Genomic DNA, 19,620 nt, shown 5'->3' on the forward strand with positions numbered 1-19,620 from the left:
TGCCACAAAACCACCCTGTGTGCGGGAGCTTAAGGCACAAAACGATTAAAAGATAATTATCCTTAACCGTTTTCTGAGAGGTGCACCCTTTCTGAAAGAAAGCGTGTTAAAACCTTGGATATGCAAGTAAATAAATAAATCCCAGTTAATTATGTGTTTCGTGAAATAGCAACATACAAAGAAAGAGGAGACTCTTGTCAACAGCAAAGATATTGTTACCTTTGTAAAAAACCTTTTGTACTATTTTTGGGTAGGATGCTGATGGCATCCTTGCTCATGCTGACCTGGCGATAGTATCACAGAACTGTCAGGTTGGTGGAGGGACCACGAGGGTCATTCTTCCAACCCCTTTGCAATGCAGGAATCTTTTGCCCAATGTGGGGTCTGAACCCACAACCCTGGAGCCATTTCCCTGCTACCGGTGCTGGCCCAGGACATTGTGCATCCTGACGCAGAGCCCAAACGGTGCTGTGCTTCCGACAGGGCCAGCTTATTAAAAAAAAAGTCTTGCTGCACCTTTCAGACACCAGCTGGTGCCTTCACCCGTCACTTCCTCATGGCCAGCTTTTGCTACTGCAAACCATGAGCATATGCCAGGGTTAACTGAATACATAGGTATAAGCTTGCATCTGAGTTGCTGCGAGACAGAGGGGCTGGGGAAGCCCCAGCAGAATCTATGATGGTCAGCCAGTTTTAACGAGAGCAAATTTGTGTCCATAGTCTCAGTTGAAAGGCCCTGTTTCACAATTTGTGAACACCGAGGCTCAGAGATATACAACTTGCTCATGGATCAGGCAAGTTAAGTGTGTGAGACCAAAGCCTTCTCCTTGCTGTTGTTGCTAGCATTCCAAAATTGGGAGTTATAGACTACTTAGCTGATTTACCAAAAAGATCCTGATCTGCTTTCTGCCAGCCCTGGGTGGAGGCTGTGCCTTGGAAAAATGCAGAAAACAGGAAGGTTGTCAGAGGCTGGAACGGTACATTAGCACCTTGGAAAACTCTCTCTACTTTCCCTATGATGAGCTGCAAGAGAATAAATAATGCAAGGCGAGGAGATAGATGCAAATTTGTGTAGTTTTCACGGGCTGCAGGGTTCTGCCTCCCTTGACAGCACACTTGGGGTTTCGTGGCTCAGGATTCTGAATTTTAGCTCAGGTTTATATATAGATCTAATGAACATCCTCCGACTCAGAGAAAAGGATTTCCCCATGATGGGGGGGAAGGGGGGAAGGCTGCTGTATTGACTGAAGAGGTGGTGAAGCATTGCCTGTGGATTCTGACCCTGCTGCAGCTTTTTCCTGACATTGAACACATTTTTAAAGCTTGCATTTCAGTGGCAGAGTATATTGCCTGCATTTGCATGCAGAAGGTCTCAGGGTCAATTCCAGGCACCTATATTATCTGCCTTGAAAACCCTGGAGAGCCACTGTTAGTCAGCATAGAATACTGAGCTTAGATGCACATTGGTCTCACTCAGTAGAAGGTAGCATTCTCTGCTCCTAAATCTCCAGCAGTCTTTTGCATGGCTTCCCAAGCACACAGGAGCTTTGACCTGATACCCCGACTCCTGAACATCTGATAGCAGGATGGCCTCTCCCTTTGACTGAAGGACAAAGTGGGATAATACCACGGTTGCCAGATGTCTGATTAAGGAAGCTGTAGTTGTTGCTGTACATCCCGCAAAATAGCACAGCTGCAAACAGCATAATGGATACTGTTTGCCAGGGAATATTACAGCCCCCCATTGAACTTGCATCATAAATATGCAGTTTCCTATTACGGTTTTGAATCGGGATTTGGCAACATGGGTTCGCTAGATGGACCGCGGACCAGTTTGAATGTTGCTATATTAAACTTTTCTTTAAAAATCACAATGGGAGCAGCTCTCCCAAGGAGAATGTCAAGCAATTAAAAAACAACAACCCAGGAATTTCAAAGCCACACACTCTTTCTTTACCCGCATCTACAGTGGTGCCCCGCAAGACGAATGCCTCGCAAGACGGAAAACTCGCTAGATGAATGATTTTTCCGTTTTGGAGGTGCTTCGCAAAACGAATTTCCTATGGGCTTGCTTCGCAAGACGACAATGTCTTGCGAGTTCCTGCTGGGTTTTTCCCCTCCCCCCTTTTTCTAAGCCGCTTATCAGCTGATCCGATCAGCAGATAAGCCGCTAAAAGCCGCTAATAGTGCTAATCCGCTAATCCGTCAATGGGCTTGCTTCGCAAGACGAAAAAACCGCTAGACGAAGAGAATCACAGAACGGATTCTTTTTGTCTTGCGAGGCACCACTGTATTTGAAATTGGATAAGCTCTGCAAACATTTTTGTCAATCGGGTCTCTGCAGCACTCAGCCAATCCTAGTCCATGCTCTCAACAAAGTGCATTCTTTGTAGCTAGCCTGGAAAACAATGCAATCCCTAATTTGAGCATCTTGGCTTTTAATTTAATATTAGTGGTAAGAAAGAGCAGTGGTGGAGTATGCGTATTTCTATATTACCTACTTTTTGCTTAATCATTTGCAGTTGTTTTTTTGTGAACAGAGGAGAAGAAATGGTGGGTGGTCCGTGTGTGTGCGCTGCAGCTTTCAACATTTGTGCGTGTGTGTGCGCTGCAGCTTTCAACATTTGTGCGTTGTTGGAACTGTAAGGTTTGTGCGTGTTTCTAGGTTTGAGATAAGTGTTGAGGTTTTGCATCCCTGTTTTTCTTCAGATTGAAAAAACAACGCAGTGTGTATGTTTGTTTGGCTGCTGTGAAACCGCTGGCCAGCAGGATCTTCTGTTTTGGTGAACGTAGTATGTGCAGTTTGTGCAAAGGACACCTTATTAAATACGTACGGAAGAGGCTCGTGCTATTTATTTCTGAAACTTATAGCGCCTCATCATGTTTCCTCTGTAGTAGGAAGCTGTGGTAGGTGGGGAGGAGTTGGTGGTGTCAATAGTTAAACCCCTTAGGCTTCATCACACTTTGGTTGGGCAGAATATTGCATGTACATTTTCCTTCTCAGTAAGCCATTTGGGAAGCCTTCATACCTTTTAAAAAACCCTAGCACCCCAGAGGACCTGGAGCAGACATAGGCAAACTCCGGCACTCCAAATGTTTGGGACTACAGTTCCCATCATCCCTTACCACTGGTCCTGTTAGCTAGGGATGATGGGAATTGTAGTCCCCAACATCTGGAGGGCCAAGTTTGCCTATGCCTGACCTGGAGGCAGAACTTACACGTCCTCCTCTCTGTCACTGGCTCCTTGTGTGGTGTTGGGTACGATGGGGGCAGCCAACTAGCCATGGCTTATAGCAGAGCTGAAACAATAGCCAAGCAGCACTGTAGAAAATGTATTATTCCGTAAGTGTTCAAGGATTACAAAAAATGATGCATCCCCTTCAAGGATTACAAAAAATGATGCAGCAGAGTGTTCTGGTATGGCTGTCTTGTCCCTCTTGCTAAGCATGTGGTAGTGAAGGCACATACCCGGGCGCTGTTGTCATTGAACGACGTCCATTTTGCTTCTTAAGGTCCATGAATAATCATAGCAAACTTAGGTCCTGGGCCCTAAGGAAGTTAGATTATCCTCCACCAGGCTCCGACCTGGTGGAATGCTCTGTCCCATGACACCAGGGCCATGCAGGATTTAACTCCCTTTAGCAGGGCCTGTAAGACAGAGCTATTCCACCTGGCTTTCAATTTGAACCTGGCCTGATCTTTTGTTCCCCTTCCTTCCTTCCCTCCCCCTTCCCTTTTTGTGAAGATTGCCCACTCTGGGATCCCACAGCTGGTTCTCCCCTGGTCTCCTCACTGGCCCAAGTGGGACTCATTTAGCCAGCTAGCCTTGGTGGATCATCTAATGTTTATTGGATGGATTTTCTCCCTAAATTGATTTTTGATTTTATTGTTATTTACGTTTTATACCGTATTTTATGCTTTTTTTTTGGTAGCATCAATTAAGTGTTTTAAATTTGTTGTTAGCCGCCCTGAGCCCGGTTTCCTGAACCGGGAAGGGCAGGGTATAAATAAAAAATTATTATTTATTATTATTTTCCTCCCCTGCAGGGCCAGGCCATGGTGAGGCCGAGACCCGGGAATGCATCTATTACAATGCCAACTGGGAGCTGGAAAAGACCAACCAGAGCGGGGTGGAGCGCTGTGAAGGGGAGAAGGACAAACGCCTCCATTGCTACGCATCCTGGAGAAACAACTCCGGCTCCATCGAACTGGTGAAGAAAGGGTGCTGGCTTGACGACTTCAACTGCTACGACAGGTGAGAGGGCACAGGCAGAACCAGGGAGCAACAGCACACTCCTCGCTCCTCCTTACATGTGCGCCCTTGCCCTCCAGTCCATGGAGCTTGGAGCTTCAGCCATGAAGTCGCTCAGGCTGGGAGCTTTGTTTATAGCAGCTGGAAGCCCCATGCCCAGGTTGGGGAGGCTCCTCCCTTTTTTCATCTACAGGGCCACGTGTCAGCGCTGGGCGGGGCCAGAGGCAAAAGGGGCGGGGCAATGAATGCAAATTTTGCCTCCATCCTACACAATCACTTGAGTTTTCAGAGTGGCTGAAACACTTTTTTATCCAGTGCTGTTGTTGTTTAGGCATGTCCGACTCTTTGTGATCCCATGGACTAGAGCATGCCAGGCACTCCTGTCTTCCACTGCCTCCCGCAGTTTGGTCAAACTCGTGCTGGTAGCTTCGAGAACACTGTCCAACCATCTCGTCCTCTGTCGTCCCCTTCTCCTTGTGCCCTCCATCTTTCCCAACATCAGGGTCTTTTCCAGGGAGTCTTCTCATGAGGTGGCCAAAGTATTGGAGCCTCAGCTTCATGATCTGTCCTTCCAGTGAGCACTCAGGGCTGCTTTCCTTGAGAATGGATCGGTTTGATCTTCTTGCAGTCCATGGGACTCTCAAGAGTCTCCTCCAGCACCATAATTCAAAAGCATCAATTCTTCGGCGATCAGTCTTCTTTATGGTCCAGCTCTCACTTCCATACATCACCACTGGGAAAACCATAGCTTTAACTATACGGGCCTTATTTTTCTAGAAAAATAGGTGCTGGAACGCAACATGAACACCTCCCTTGTTCTCTTATAATGGCAATGGCGCCCACCTGAGAGGTGCCAGCACTGAGTTCTGGTGAGAAAAAAAAGCCCTGGTAGTATCCATTGAAATGGACTGGTTTTCAAAAGAAAAGAAAAAATCTTTTAAAATACTTTTTTATTTGCTAATAATTTAAAGAACAAAAGACAAACAAAAAAATACCAGCCTGCTGACATCTACAATTCTTACTATATTAACTGCAACTTGACAATTCCGTTCATTACATTCACAGTTAGTTAATTTCCAAATGCACACACAAACCCCATCTCAGCTGGAGACTACAGCTATACGTGTCCACTCAGAAATAAGCCACAATGACTTTAACAAGAATTATTCCTAGATAAGAGTGTTTAGGGTTGTAGTCTCAGCCTGTTCCTGCTGACATCTGAGGAAGAGCTGTGGCTGAGTGGTTGATCACCTGCTTTGCAAGCAGAAGGTGCCAGGTTCAGTCCCCGGCTTCTCCAGGTAAGGCTGGGAATGTCCTCTGCCTGAAACCTGGCAGAGCCTCTGCCAGTCCGTGTAGGCAATAGTGAGCTCGATGGACCATTGCTCTAACTCTGTATAAGGTAGTTCCCTCTGTTCCTGCAGTTTCTCTTATCTTCCTAGGGCTTAAGCGTTCTCTTCCCCCGCCCTGCTTTTTTCTGCAATTCATTCATTTCCTATTTCTGCATTGCATCTGTTAGCCGGCAATGTTGCTCTCAACCCCCTCCCGCACGTCCCTTTTTAAAAAAATCTTCCTAATTTAGTTTATGTTCCTTGTCATTTCTTTGCCTTGCTCAGCCTTCTAAATTGCTGTTCGGCAGTTAGCAGATCAGCCATGCTACAAGATCTCCCTCTCTGAGTCTTTTTCTCCTCCTGCTCCTACAGAAACCAGAAATTTCTCCAGTTGGCATTACCACTCTTAGACTTCCCTTCCTCTTCCCAGTCTCGTAGGGTGTGGTGGTGAGATGGCTCTTTGCTTCTCATCTTTTGACCGGTATAATGTCCTATATTTTCCCCACACCTCCTGCCATTATTTCCCCCCCATCTCAAGCTTTGCGCCGCTGCGTATTTCTTGGTCGCCTTTAATTTATGGATTACTGCGATAGGTGGTTTTTTTATTCGTGTAGCGCACCTAGTATATGAATTGCTTCTATAAATGGGAATAAATTATGATGACGGCGAGTAATCTAACGCCAGCATCTATTGTTGCCGCTCCTGCTTGGCGTACCCTCCTCTAAAAGGAATCCCATGAGAATGGGGAGGGGGGCAGGGAGAACATGCAAGCCTCCAGATGTTGCTGGACTCCAACTCCCATCAGCCCTATGCAGCATGGCCAGTGGGCAGGGATCATGGGAGTTGTAGTCAAGCAAGTCTGAAAGAGCCACGGTTTCCTTATCCCTCTTAATAAATGACCCAAACTCCTCCCCTCTATACAGGGGCGTACTTTGCTAACAGGCCTTGAGCAAGGACAAAATTTGGTCCACCCCCTTCGATATTTCTCATTTTTACAATAATTACTATTGACTATTATTTTGCTCCCCTTCAGCTCAGCACCCTATGCAGGGGAACCGCCCGCATTGCCTTAAATCTGGCGCTGCTTTATGGCATCACTTCCTGTTGACTGGCCTCTCCCCGCCCTTGGAAGCACAAGTGCTCAAAAAGCCCAATTTGCCACGTAACCGGGGAACCTTATACTAAAGTAGCTGCAATTAGTTTACTAGCCTGCCCCATCAAATTATCCCATGCCTGAAAACCAGCAGAAAGTTCGCAAAACACCTGGAGACTGGGGACCAGAAAGGGTTGTGATAGAGGAAGGAAGGAATACTCCCATCTTTTCAGCAACAAGGAGCAGTTTTATTATACATGACTGCAGGCCTGTTAAATCCCATCTTTTCAACTCCTTTAATTTGGTGTATCTACATATAAGAGCAAACGTTAAAGGCCTGCTTTTCCTCGCAGTTGTGAAATCCAGGAAGCTAAGGAGCTTCTGGGTGTTTTCACACAGTAAATGCTCGATAATTTCTGGCGTGCCCTGAGAAATGTTCTGTACAATTACGTGGAGAGCAGCGTGTTCTTCCGAGAGCCACGTTCTGCAGAAAAGGAGAACTTAGTCATTTGGAGCTGCCTACTGGAGCAGAAAAGCACACTTAGCCAGGGTGATAATGGCCCTGCTTTTAGAGCGGCTGTTTTCATTCTGCCTTCCCAGCACACCTGTTCACACATACACAGGCATTGTATCTTGTCCCTTATCCCTTGATTACTCAAGTTTTTGCTTACTGTCAGCCAAAGGCTTTGGAAGACGTCTGAAATGTATTGAGGGCTTTCTCCCCGGCCAGTATTGTATTATTATGCTTCTAACAATAACTGAAAGTGGAGGACTATAACTAATAGAAGAGAAACAATTCCTAGGAGCCCATGAAGCAGCCCAACACACTGTAGGTCAGTCAAAACATTGGCCTATCTAGCTTAGCACTGTCTACACTGACTGGTAGCAGTTTCTCAGGGTTTTGGGCAGGGAATCTTTTTCCCAGCCCTACCTGGAGGTGCTGGGAATCGAACCTGTGAACCTCCTGGTTGCAAAGCAGATTATCTGCCACTGAGCTACCCTGAGTTTGCCCTCTCCTTTTGGGAAGTGACGCAGACTGAGCCCTGAGGAAAGGTGGACAATGAGAATGGGAGGAAGATAGGTGGGATGAACATTTAATGATGATAGGATCGTAGAGTTGAAAGGGACCCCCAAAGCTTGTTTATCCTACCCAACTGCAATGCAGGAATCCCAACTAAATTATCCATGGCAGATGGCCATCCATCTTCTGCTTAAAAACCTCCAAGGAAGGAGAGTTTACCACCTCCCAAGGGACGACCATTCCACTGTCAAACAGCTCTTGCGGTCAGAAAGTTCTTCCTGATGTTTAGTCAAAATCTCCTTTCTTGTAACTTGAAGTCGTTGGCTTGGAAGCCGTTGGTTCGGAAGCCATCGGTTCTCCTGCCTCCAGAGCAGGAGAAAACAAGCTTGCTCCATCCTTTGTGTGACAGCCCGTCAGATATTTGAAGATTGCTACCATATCTCCCTCTCGGTCTCCTCTTTTCCATGCTAAATATACCCAGCTCCTTCAACCGTTCCTCATACGGCTTGGTTTCCAGAACTTTGATCATCTTGGTCGCCTGCCTCTGCACACGTTATTATTTAATTAAATAAATAAAAATAATGGTCAGGGATTGATCCCGGGACCTTCTGCGTTCAAGTCGGATACTTTGCCACTATGCTATGGTCCATATAATCCAGGCTTCCTCAAAGTTGGCCCTCCAGACATTTTGAGGCTACAATTCCCATGATCCCTTACCACTGGTCCCGCTAGCTAGGGATCATGGGAGATGCAGGCCAAAAACATCTGGAGGGCTGAGTTTGAGGAAGCCTAATATAATCAGTAGCCACTGACTGAATCCTCTAATGGAAGTTATGCAAAGAGAAAAAAAGAAAAAGTAAACAAGGGAAAACAAATCTTTTAAAAAAGGACAGAGGGCATTGCAGGGAAATTTGTTGGCATGTAGCTTCCGTTACAGACAGCTTGAGGTAGATACCCAAGGTTTCTGTTCTCTTGTTTTCGTTCTCCCTTTCCATCAGTACAGAGCTCCTGGAGCCAACTGCAATTCCTATGTGAGGCATTGGCCACAAGTGTGAGCAGCTATTTGTGCAAATGAATGGACGGGCATAACTTATAAATGAGCTCAGAGCTTGCTGCGGCTCACTGCTCGATAGCATCACACAGGAAGCAGTTGCCACAAATCATTCTCCCTTATCACATTGGCTCAGATCATCGCTTGACCAGGGGAAGCAGGTCAGACTGCTGCAGAAGAAGGAAAATCTGTGGTTTGGAAAGATCGTAAAGTAATTTTTGCTTCCCTGAAGGGTTTAGTCTATACACTTCCAAAAGCAACCATTGATAAGTGGAAGAGTTGGTGCAGTGTTGTTAAGTAGCATCTTAAGATAGGACAACGGGACGCGGGTGGCGCTGTGGGTTAAACCACAGAGCCTAGGGCTTGCCGATCAGAAGGTCGGCGGTTCGAATGCCCGCGATGGGGTGAGCTCCCGTTGCTCGGTCCCTGCTCCTGCCCACCTAGCAGTTTGAAAGCACGTCAAAGTGCAAGTAGATAAATAGGTACCGCTCCGGCGGGAAGGTAAACGGTGTTTCCGTGCGCTGCTCTGGTTCGCCAGAAGTGGCTTAGTCATGCTGGTCACATGACCCGGAAGCTGTATGCCGGCTCCCTCAGCCAATAAAGCAAGATGATTACCACAACCCCAGAGTCAGTCACGACTGGACCTAATGGTCAGGGCTCCCTTTACCTTTATAATTTGAAGCAGAGGACGGCAACCGCCTTCATACAGGTGCGGTTTAATTGCGGCAATGCTGTGCTGGCAGGCATTTGCTGGCATCATTTACAGGTGGATTTGGTGCAATTTGCCACAAAAGAGAAGACTCATTGGCAGCAAAGTCCCACCTGTAAATTACTGTTTTTTTAAAAAAAGCAAGCAAACCCCCAAACCGCTGCTCATGGTGTCTTAACTTTGGGAAATGTTCTAATGGCACCATGAAAGAAGCCGTTAAACAGCCATGGCCGCCTCGTGTCCCTTACCCCTCTGCACATGCCTCTGGGGGAGAAACATGGGGGCAGCTGGCCTTTTCAGGTAGCTTAGCCCTGGCCTTTCATCTCGTAATAACATTGCTGCAGTGGCTCTGTGTGGTGCTGGAAAGGTTCCTTGTCCCGTCTGCCTGTTTCCTTTGAAATACAATGGGGAAGCAACGTGTGGGCATGTATATGTTCTCAAAGTGCAAAGATATTGGAGCGAAACTTGTATATTGAGGCTATACCTTTAAGAGTTTTAACTCGCCCTTCTGCAAAGTTCCTGTGCGCGTAAAGGGCTCTTGAGATCTCATGCGGCGAGCTTTCTGCCTCCTTATAACAAAAGGTTCGGTGGATTGGCAAAATACAGCAGAAAGCCGGCATTAAATAGGATAAAGACAATTCATTGTGCTCCTTTCTTCTGAGGGCAATATAAGAATCCACTGACTTTTATCTTATTTTCTTTTGTGTTGTCTTGCTGTATATATTTATATATATAGGCAGGAATGTGTGGCCACAGAAGAGAGCCCACAAGTGTTTTTCTGCTGCTGCGAAGGAAACTACTGCAATGAGAAGTTCACTCACCTACCCGAAGTTACTGGCCCAGAAGGTGAGGCTTTTCTTTATCAAGAACAAAACTCTTTGTATTGGAAGCTGACTTCAGTGGGTTTCTGCTAACCTTGAATTCCTGGCTCGGCAATAGAACACGGAACCTAATTAGAGCAGTGGCATTTCATATTGCAGAGTTGAGGAGTTCTCAAAAATTTTAAGTTTCTACAAAATGTTTCTTAGTTGTTTCCCGGTCTTCTGGGTGAAGTGAATTGCACGCTCGTCTCTCTCCACCCGTGAAGCAAAAGAAATGCGCTCCTTTTCTCTCTGGCAGGATTTCTGGGGCGCATCACTGCAGGCAGAGCGCTTGTGGGAAGGGAATGAGATAGTCTGGTTTGCACAGATTTAGCTAAGTATCTCAATTAGCTCTTGGCCAAATGGCAGCTGGCATGGTAAGTAGTGGTGCTAAGGAAGATAGGAAGCTGCTGAATAACGATCTGTTGATTCATCTAGCTCAGCATGGTCTACTCTCACCCCCAGGGGGCAGCCCAATGTTTCAGGCAGGGGTCTCTCCTAGTCCTACCTGCTGGGGATCGAACCCACAACCTTCTGCTTCCTAGGCAGGTGTTCTGCCACTGAGCTACGGCCCTCCCCCAGTGCAGAGGCTAGACTTGGGCAAGCCAGGTTTTCAAACCCAGAACCAGCTTGGCCAAATAATCAGGTGACTTGGAGTATGGTGGAGTCTCCTTCTTTGGAGGTCTTTAAGCAGAGGCTTGACAACCATATGTCAGGAGTGCTCTGATGGTGTTTCCTGCTTGGCAGGGGGTTGGACTCGATGGCCCTTGTGGTCTCTTCCAACTCTATGATTCTATGAAGCAAACAAGAATTCAAAACCAGAATCTCTGTTAAAAGCCAAATCCAATCCAAGCGGTAGAAAACGAGCAAGGCAACGGATAGAAAGCTAGAGCAAGGTGCATTGTGATATTTCCCCCCTTTCAAAATAATGCTTTGTAACATGCAACGACAAAGCCAACCCAATTGAAATGCAGGAGGGGGGAAATAATTTATTTTCTTCCTTCGGTTTTTTTTTGCTGAATCAGATTGGAGGTAAACAAATGAGTCAGTAATTCCTTTCCCCCCTGCGTTGATATTGCACGGATGGATCCAGTAGCATTCAGACCATTTGAGAGCAACACATTATAGTCCTTTTGAAGTGCTTAAAAAAAAAAGTCTCCAAGGTGAAACTTTGCATTAGCAGCACCCTTAAAACTCGGGGCACTTAAACTCATCTAGCAGTGTAACTGTGAAAAACACCAAGAGCAAAAGCGTCCATCTGTATGCAAGATAAAGGCCTGTACTGATGCAGACTCGGGTAGAAAAAATCTTCACCTGAAAGATCGGTGGGGAAAGGAAGCTCTTCAGCATACGCCAGAAAGTGGACAGAGAGACACCGCCTGTCTGAGATGTAATGGGAAGGAGTTCCAAAAGGTTGCGCCCTCACCGAAGAGGAGTCCTGATGAGATGGTCTCTACAAGGAGGTCCTCCCCTACAGAGTATAGTGATCAATATGAAGGGCAAGACCATCTTTTGAGTATCCTGGTCCCAGGCAGTATAATGCTTCTTTGTACACTGGTATCAGCACCTTGAACCTAGTCAGGTGGTTCCTTGGAAGCTATTCCCGACTGAAAGCTTAGTCATGATGGCTGCATTCTGCCTCCACTGTTGGAGACAGCATGGCCCTGGGTGATCGTTGATGGGGATCACAGAGCTGTTGTGCTCAGGTTCTGCTGGTGGCCTTCCCAGAGGCATCTGGTTGGCTACAGAGGACAGGATGCCGGGCGCAGCTGGCTCTGCCATTAAGCAGACTGAGGAGGATGCCTCAGGCAGCAGAAGCCCCTAGGGTGGCTGCCCCGTGGGCGCCCTGCTGCCAGCGTAGAAGTGCCGCCAGCACCGGCTAAAATCACACCCGAAATTGCTCAGATCGGGCACAGTCTCTCCCGAAATTGCAGGAGTGTGGGCAGACAAGCAGGGCCGGTGGGAGCAGGTATGGTGGGAGGGGAAGGGCAGGAGAAAGTGACGCTGCTCCTTTCTCCTCAGGTGGCAAAGCAGGACGTGCCACCTAGGATGGCCCATTGGCCTGATATGGCAGCACTCTTTTTATCTTCTCTAACTTGAGGTATGGGACGCGGGTGGTGCTGTGGGTTAAGCCACAGAGCCTAGGGCTTGCCGATCAGAAGGTCGGCGGTTCGAATCCCTGTGATGGGGTGAGCTTCCATTGCTCGGTCCCTGCTCTTGCCAACCTAGCAGTTTGAAAGCACATCAAAGTGCAAGTAGATAAATAGGTACCACTCCGGCGGGAAGGTAAACGACGTTTCCGTGCACTGCTCTGGTTCACCAGAAGCGGCTTAGTCATGCTGGCCACATGACCTGGAAGCTGTACGCCGGCTCCCTCAGCCAATAAAGCGAGATGAGCGTCGCAACCCCAGAGTCGTCCGCGACTGGACCTAATGGTCAGGGGTCCCTTTACTTTTAACTTGAGGTAATGGTGTGTAGTGACTGGAAGGGGCGATGCAACATATTTGCATGTTGAGGGTTTCATGGAGAAATCACCCACGGAATTTGTGCCACAATCATACCTGAGGAGTCTGATAGGCCCACATATGGCCACGAATCTTCTCAGGGCATTGATGAGGCTGGAAGTGTCCCATGAACTCAAGGACCTTGATTTGGGCAGCACGGATACTCAAACACGTCAAGAGAACTGCCCAACGCTTACTGTTAGCTTGACCTCCCCTTGTCTTGTGTGTAACCACGCTCCAAGGTCCGAAGACGTTGAGGCCCACATTGGTGAAAGATGGTTCACTGCACAAAAGCAGCTCAGAGCAGTTTACTCCTAGTAGCAGCAGAATCGGTGCCTCGGGATCCAGAGTGGGAATCTGATTGGTGATCGATCTAAGATGAGGGTGATGGAGAGCGGTAACCTGTGCAGCTGTTGCCTCTTGTTTCAAGGTACGAAGCTTAGCTTCCTGCACCGCAGCTTCTCTCCTCAAGACTTCTTCCTTCTTGGCAAACTCGACGTGCTTTCCCGCAGCTGCTGCCTCCTCCTTTGTGAGGGTTACTTCATCTGCCATACGTGATGCTCTGGATGGATAAGACGATCTGTTGGCGTAGGAGTGGGAGTGAGAGCTCCCTGTCAGCGAGGAGCGGCGAGAACAAGGAGAGTGTTTGTGCTGTGAGGAGTGGCGTCCTGAAGTGACTACTGACAAACTTGAGATGGAGCTGGAGTAAGACCTTAACAGTAGAGAAGCCTGGGCCACTGCCTTGAGAATGCGGCTTTGGTTCATCAGCTGTCTTGTCAGCCTCTGTGAGAAGCAGTGCTTCTTGTTCCTTTATGCCAGGCATGTCCAAAGTCTGTTTCGGGGGCCTAATCTGGCCCTGTGGCGGTTTATTTCTTGAGGTAAAATCCTAAAAAACCCCAACTTCAACCCTAAAAGCTCAACAACTTCAGGCCTGAAAAAAAGCTCAACAACTTTGGTCGGTCCTTTGGTCAGCCCTCATGGCCAGTGGCGTAGCGTGGGGGGTGCAGGGGGGGCCGGCCGCACCGGGCGCAACATCTGGGGGTTAGGGTTAGGGGGCGCAAATCCACGGGTTAGGGGGCGCAAATTACTTGCCTTGCCCCGGGTGCTGACAACCCACGCTACACCACTGCTCATGGCCCTTCACTTCATCAAATCTGGCCCTCTTTGAAAAAAGTTTGGACACCACTGCTTTATGCGCTTCTCCAAAGTGTTCATGGCCTCATGAAAAGTGGAGTCCTTCTGGCCGTTAACCTGCTTGAAATGCAGCCACTCATCGCAGGTATCACTGGGGTGTAGTTGCGCAAAAATGGCGGAGAGGCAATCTGTGTAAGATGTCCATTGCACCAGGCGTTTGGCCAAGCAGGTCCTCTGGTGAGGCATATTCTCCAGGAGTGTTGCACCATCAGTCTCCAGAATGTCCTTCTGCAGCCTCTGTCAAGCCGCCTTAGCTGATTTGCCTTCTGTTCCTCTAAGGTAGCTCTCATTTTGGGGGTCAGCTTCCTAAGTCTGTTTTGACCTGAAGACCCTGTGTCACCATTAGTTGTATCAGAAGCTACTTCCTGTCTCTTCCCCTGTTTGGTTGTGTTTTCAGAATGGTCTCCCGTTTTCTTTAAGAATCTGGTTCAAATACACTTAAAATTGCCAGGCTGCGGTACCATATCTCAACATTAGATGAGGTGTGGCTTTCTCTGGAGGGTTTTATTCCTGTAATCTTTCAGTTTAGCTGTTTGAGAAGGTATGTGGGGTTTGCAGTGGAGAATTAGCACTTCAATGGAATTGCAGTGGAGAAGGCTTGCTGGGTGAGGAGAGTTACTGAGTTGCATAAGTTTGCAGAGTTGCTAGGAAAAGCAGGGTGCACTTTTCTTCAATGCAGAGCATAGGCAGGGAGAATCCCAGGGCTAGGGAGCTTGCAGGCTGATACTTTGAGAACCTTGTTTGCATTTGTAAACTGCTCTGGGAGACCAACAGGGCTGGTTTCACATGCACAAAGGGAAGGGTGATTTGTAAACCACTTTCAGTTGCAAATTCTTGTTAGGGAGAAAGAGAGCGCATCATTCATTCGTCCTTACTGTTCTGTCTGGAGATTTCTCTCTCTTTGTGGATAGTATTAACAAAACTCCACAAAGCTCTCATACAAAGATTTATTGAAGATAATTGAGGCACATGTAGAAATATTGCTTGCATTCCAATAGGCTGTTCTATGGCTCTGAATGAAGTTTTCTGTGGAGCTCTGTAAGGACAAAGTGAGTTTGCCCTTCTTGTTGGACTTTGCCATAACTAGGCTGTCACTAGATTACAAAGGAGAAAGGGAGGCTTCTTCCCACTCTGGCCAGAGCCAATAGGAGGGAGGTATTTTCCTGCTCTCTGGCAGAGCCAATAGAAAGTAGACTATTGGTGTGCCTACATTTCCCAACCTGCCTTGGGGTCTCAAAAGGGGGGAAAGGCACTATCTTTTCTTAAAGGGGCAGCAATGTTATTCCTTCAACCTAATACGCAGATTTGCTATCACTAAATAACTGGCCCCTGTGCGGGCAGAACAGGGTGTGCGGTGTGAGGGAAAACAGATCAAAGAGGTGCATTAACAAAAATGCAGTGTAATAAACTCCTATACACTCTTATATAAATTGATATAGTGTTCTTATCCAATTAATGCATGCAGATATTAATAGCCTATTACATTCTGTATAAACTCAAATCCCCACTCAGCCATATGTGACCGTGGAGGCAGCCAACTGTCTCTCAGCCTAGCCAACCTCACAGGGTTGTTTTGGGGGTATTAACGCAATAAACAAATTAAAATAAATGAAGAACCAAAATCCAACCAGGGTGATGGAATTCTGCCTTGGGATGCTGGAGCGAACGGTCATTTCGTCTTAAGCGGCAAGACAATTCTTACCCTGTCTGGGATCCTTACTGTTCCTTCCCTCCTCTTCCTGCAGTGGTCTATGAGCCTCCGCCGCCAAGCCTCTCGCTGCTCAACATTCTGGTTTACTCTCTGCTTCCCATCATTGCCCTCTCCATCGCCATTCTCCTTGCCTTCTGGATGTACCGTCACCGCAAGCCTCCCTACGGGCACGTCGACATCAGTGAGGTAGGCGAGAAGCAAGGAGCACCTGGGAAACTAAGGGTGGTTTCAGGCAGCTAAGCATTTGCAGAAACCGCTTCTGCAAACAGGATTTAGAAAGGGAGAGCAGGGCAGATAAACAGGGGAGAAGCTGCTGATTCTCTTCGCGCAATAGCCGGTTCTTGCTGTGGAATCTGTGGCGCGACAGTCTTCAGCCACATGGTTTTCTTTTCCCCTCGTGCAACAGCTGGTTGCTGTTGTGCAACCTGTTGCGTAAGTACCTTTAGTAATGTACTTGCCTTTCCGCTTGCGCAGCAATGTTTTGACTGCGCAATAGGCACTCTGCAAAGCGCCTCTAACTTAGTGCAATCCCATGAATACAGGCTGTTTACCTCCTGAGAACCAGATGCTGGGGAGAAACAAGAGAAAGAAACTGTCCCTTTGAGCACCGTTTGTGAGCTTCCCAGAGGTGTCTTAACTGGCTACTATTTGGCTGGATGGTGGATTAAGCGAACCTTTCCACCCAGTTTGTTCTGTGTTGTTGTTTTTTTAAAAAAACCACACAAAACAAAATGGCTCCCCGTACTCTATTTCAAACATAATTGGGGAAGGCAGGGCGGTCTAGGTATGGCCAAGAAAAAGTGTCATAGTCGCCACAAAACAACTTTGAATATCTCATACAGAATATTACTTTTTAAAAGTTCTGTGACTGTTGGGTGAAAAGTTGCTTGAGTTTGCACTGGCCTCATTTTCCTGTTGAATTAACACTTTTAGTTAGGATAATGCGTGACGCTAAAGCCAGTCAACTGAAACACTGGAAGGAAATATTTCTTTTATTTCTTTTCATTGTTTTCTTTACTGAATCAGATTTTTGAGGTTCAGAAACAGGTCACTGCCATTCCTTAGCGTTGAAAGTGTACAGATGGAGACATTTAAGCGTTAAGGCATATTAGTCCTTTTCAAATGCATTGTGATAAAAACTTACCAAGGTCAGACTTTGTATTCGTAAAGCCCTTATAGTTTGGAGACTTGGGCAAATTACATTTTTAGCTTCTTAAGACAACCACGTGTTCAATGTAGGCATGCAACAATCAGATATCTTCAAGTATGTCTCATGTGTACATTCACCATGGGGCTGAGATTGGCTGCAGCTACCCCATTCAATGTACCTGTAGCGGCAAAAACTTGGGTTTGCTTTTACATAACGTGCGAAACAAACTTCGATGTAAATAGCGAATGTAAGGAATAGCATTGAGTAAAACAGAAGTGGTGGCCCATTTTACCTGCCTTTCCTGCTCCCCACCTTGAGGAAGTGGGCCACTAATTCTGTTTTACTTGAAGCCTTTCCTTACATCCTCTATTTACCTCTGAGTAAGTCCTGAGTAGGGGATGCTGGTGGCGCTGTGGGTTAAACCACAGAGCCTAGGACTTGCTGATTAGAAGGTCGGCGGTTCGAATCCCTGCGATGGGGTGAGCTCCCGTTGCTCAGTCCTTGCTTCTGCCAACCTAGCAGTTCGAAAGCACATCAAAGTGCAAGTAGATAAATAGGTACCACTCCGGCGGGAAGGTAAACGGTGTTTCCGTGCACTGCTCTGGTTCGCCAGAAGCGGCTTAGTCATGCTGGCCACATGACCCGGAAGCTGTACACCGGCTCCCTTGGCCAATAAAGCGAGATGAGCGCCGCAAACCCAGAGTCGGCCACGACTGGACCTAATGGTCAGGGGTCCCTTTACCTTTATCTTTAAGTCCTGAGTAAGCTTCCTGGGAATAGGAGAGCCCCTCACCTACATTTATGTCACCAGGCCCAGGCTGGAAGACCTAAGAGATGCTTCTCCCGGTTTGAAATTGAAAAGACTGCCTTTAGGATCCTTGGGAATCCTCTAATTTTATCCTGGGGGAGGCATCTGGCAAGCCAGCATTAGTTCATTAGTTCGTGCTGTACCTCAACCAGCCTGGATTAGGGAATAGTATACACACAATAATTACCAAAATAATTATACATTCTTTATCAATCTTCTGAGAAAAATACAAAACCTTGTGCAAAGCCACAGAAACTTGCAAACTACCCGGTCTAAGATGAACTTACAATGTCTGATTTCAATAGATTTTTCAAATGTTTAACTCAGTCTTTTGTTTTATTTTTTTTAGGCAAGTTCATGAAGATACCAACAAAAGGTAAGTTTGGTGTATTTCACAATACCAAGAGACGGTAGTGAAGTTGCAGATGGATGTTAATGAAGTTGTAGACAGGAGTTTTGCACCTGTTTTGCCCTGGCAGTCCAAGTACAACTTCACTAGCCTCTCTCGGTATTGTGAACAACACCGAACTTATCTTTTGTTGGTATCTTCATGAACTTGCCTAAAAAGATAAAGAAAACAAAAGACTGAGTTAAGCATTTGAAAAATCTATTGAAATCAGACATTGTAAGTTCATCTTAGACTGGGTAGTTTGCAAGTTTCTGTGGCTTTGCACAAGGTTTTGTATTTTTCTCAGAAGATGGATAAAGAATGTATAATTATTGTGTGTATATTAGTCGCCAACGTGTTGCATGAGTCGTACTACTTCTAACAGCAGCACAGGTTGCATTTTTCTAGCATTATTGGGTTAGGGAAAAGGCACGATAGAGCTCACACCCACATTTGGTCATACCTGAAGCAAAAATGTCCCCAACTTCCAACTTGTCTATCTATATCATCTCCCACATCTTGTTTTCAGGACCCGGGTCTGCCGCCCCCTTCTCCGTTGGTTGGACTTAAACCCTTGCAGCTGTTGGAGATCAAGGCTAGGGGCCGCTTTGGCTGCGTCTGGAAAGCTCAGCTGATGAATGACTACGTGGCAGTCAAAATCTTCCCCATACAGGTGAGTGGCCAGGACTGTACCTGCCATTCAGAATTACTTCCTTCCCAATGGCTGCTTGGAGAAGGGAGTCCAAAGATATTATCATTGGATTGTAGAGTTGGAAGGGACCACGAGGGTCACCCCCCTGCAATGCCCGCCTCTTGTTGATAACTGATTTTTAACCGGAGCCTCATTTTTAATTGAGCGACCATTTGTAGGGTCAGAAATACTGGCACACCTGGAGACCATATGGGCTGTTTCAAACTTCAAGCTTCAAACTTCAAGCCAAGTGGCTCCCCAGATGCTATTTTTATTCAATTCCCATCAGCTCCAGCCACATGGCCCAATGGCCAGGGCATGATGGGAATTGTAGTCCAACACCATATGGAGGCCCAGACTTTCTACGAGTCTCGTATTCCTTCTCCTTTGGGTTGGTTTGCTGCTTCTTTGTTTCTTGCTGTAGACCATAGATCACAGACCGTAGATCATAGGCTCATTGGAGTTAGAAGGGACCCTGAGGATCATAGAATCATAGAGTTGGAAGAGACCACAAGGGCCATCGAGTCCAACCCCCTGCCAAGCAGGAAACACCATCAGAGCACTCCTGACATATGGTTGTCAAGCCTCTGCTTAAAGACCTCCAAAGGAGGAGACTCCACCACACTCCTTGGCAGCAAATTCCACTGTCGAACAGCTCTTACTGTCAGGAAGTTCTTCCTAATGTTTAGGTGGAATCTTCTTTCTTGTAGTTTGGATCCATTGCTCTGTGTCCGCTTCTCTGGAGCAGCAGAAAACAACCTTTCTCCCTCCTCTATGTGACATCCTTTTATATATTTGAACATGGCTATCATATCACCCCTTAACCTCCTCTTCTCCAGGCTAAACATGCCCAGCTCCC

At 46.9% G+C, this 19,620-nt stretch overlaps 1 protein-coding gene across 3 annotated transcripts in view; it reads left to right on the top strand.

Moving 5' to 3' along the window:
- ACVR2B (activin A receptor type 2B) overlaps positions 1-19,620 on the top strand; it is a 138,159-nt gene that overhangs the window by 89,819 nt on the left and 28,720 nt on the right. For all 3 annotated transcript variants that reach the window (XR_014000756.1, XM_081163757.1, XM_081163756.1), the window contains exons 2-5: positions 4,049-4,256; positions 10,192-10,301; positions 15,759-15,910; positions 18,600-18,743. Coding sequence is in view for 2 of the 3 variants with exons in the window: in XM_081163757.1 (XP_081019883.1) it covers positions 4,049-4,256; positions 10,192-10,301; positions 15,759-15,910; positions 18,600-18,743 (614 nt within the window). In the remaining variant the exon portion in view is untranslated. The remainder of the gene's footprint in view (positions 1-4,048; positions 4,257-10,191; positions 10,302-15,758; positions 15,911-18,599; positions 18,744-19,620) is intronic.

Source organism: Podarcis bocagei (assembly GCF_964188305.1).
Source record: "Podarcis bocagei genome assembly, chromosome: 12".
In the NCBI taxonomy this organism is placed as follows: Eukaryota; Metazoa; Chordata; class Lepidosauria; order Squamata; family Lacertidae; genus Podarcis; species Podarcis bocagei.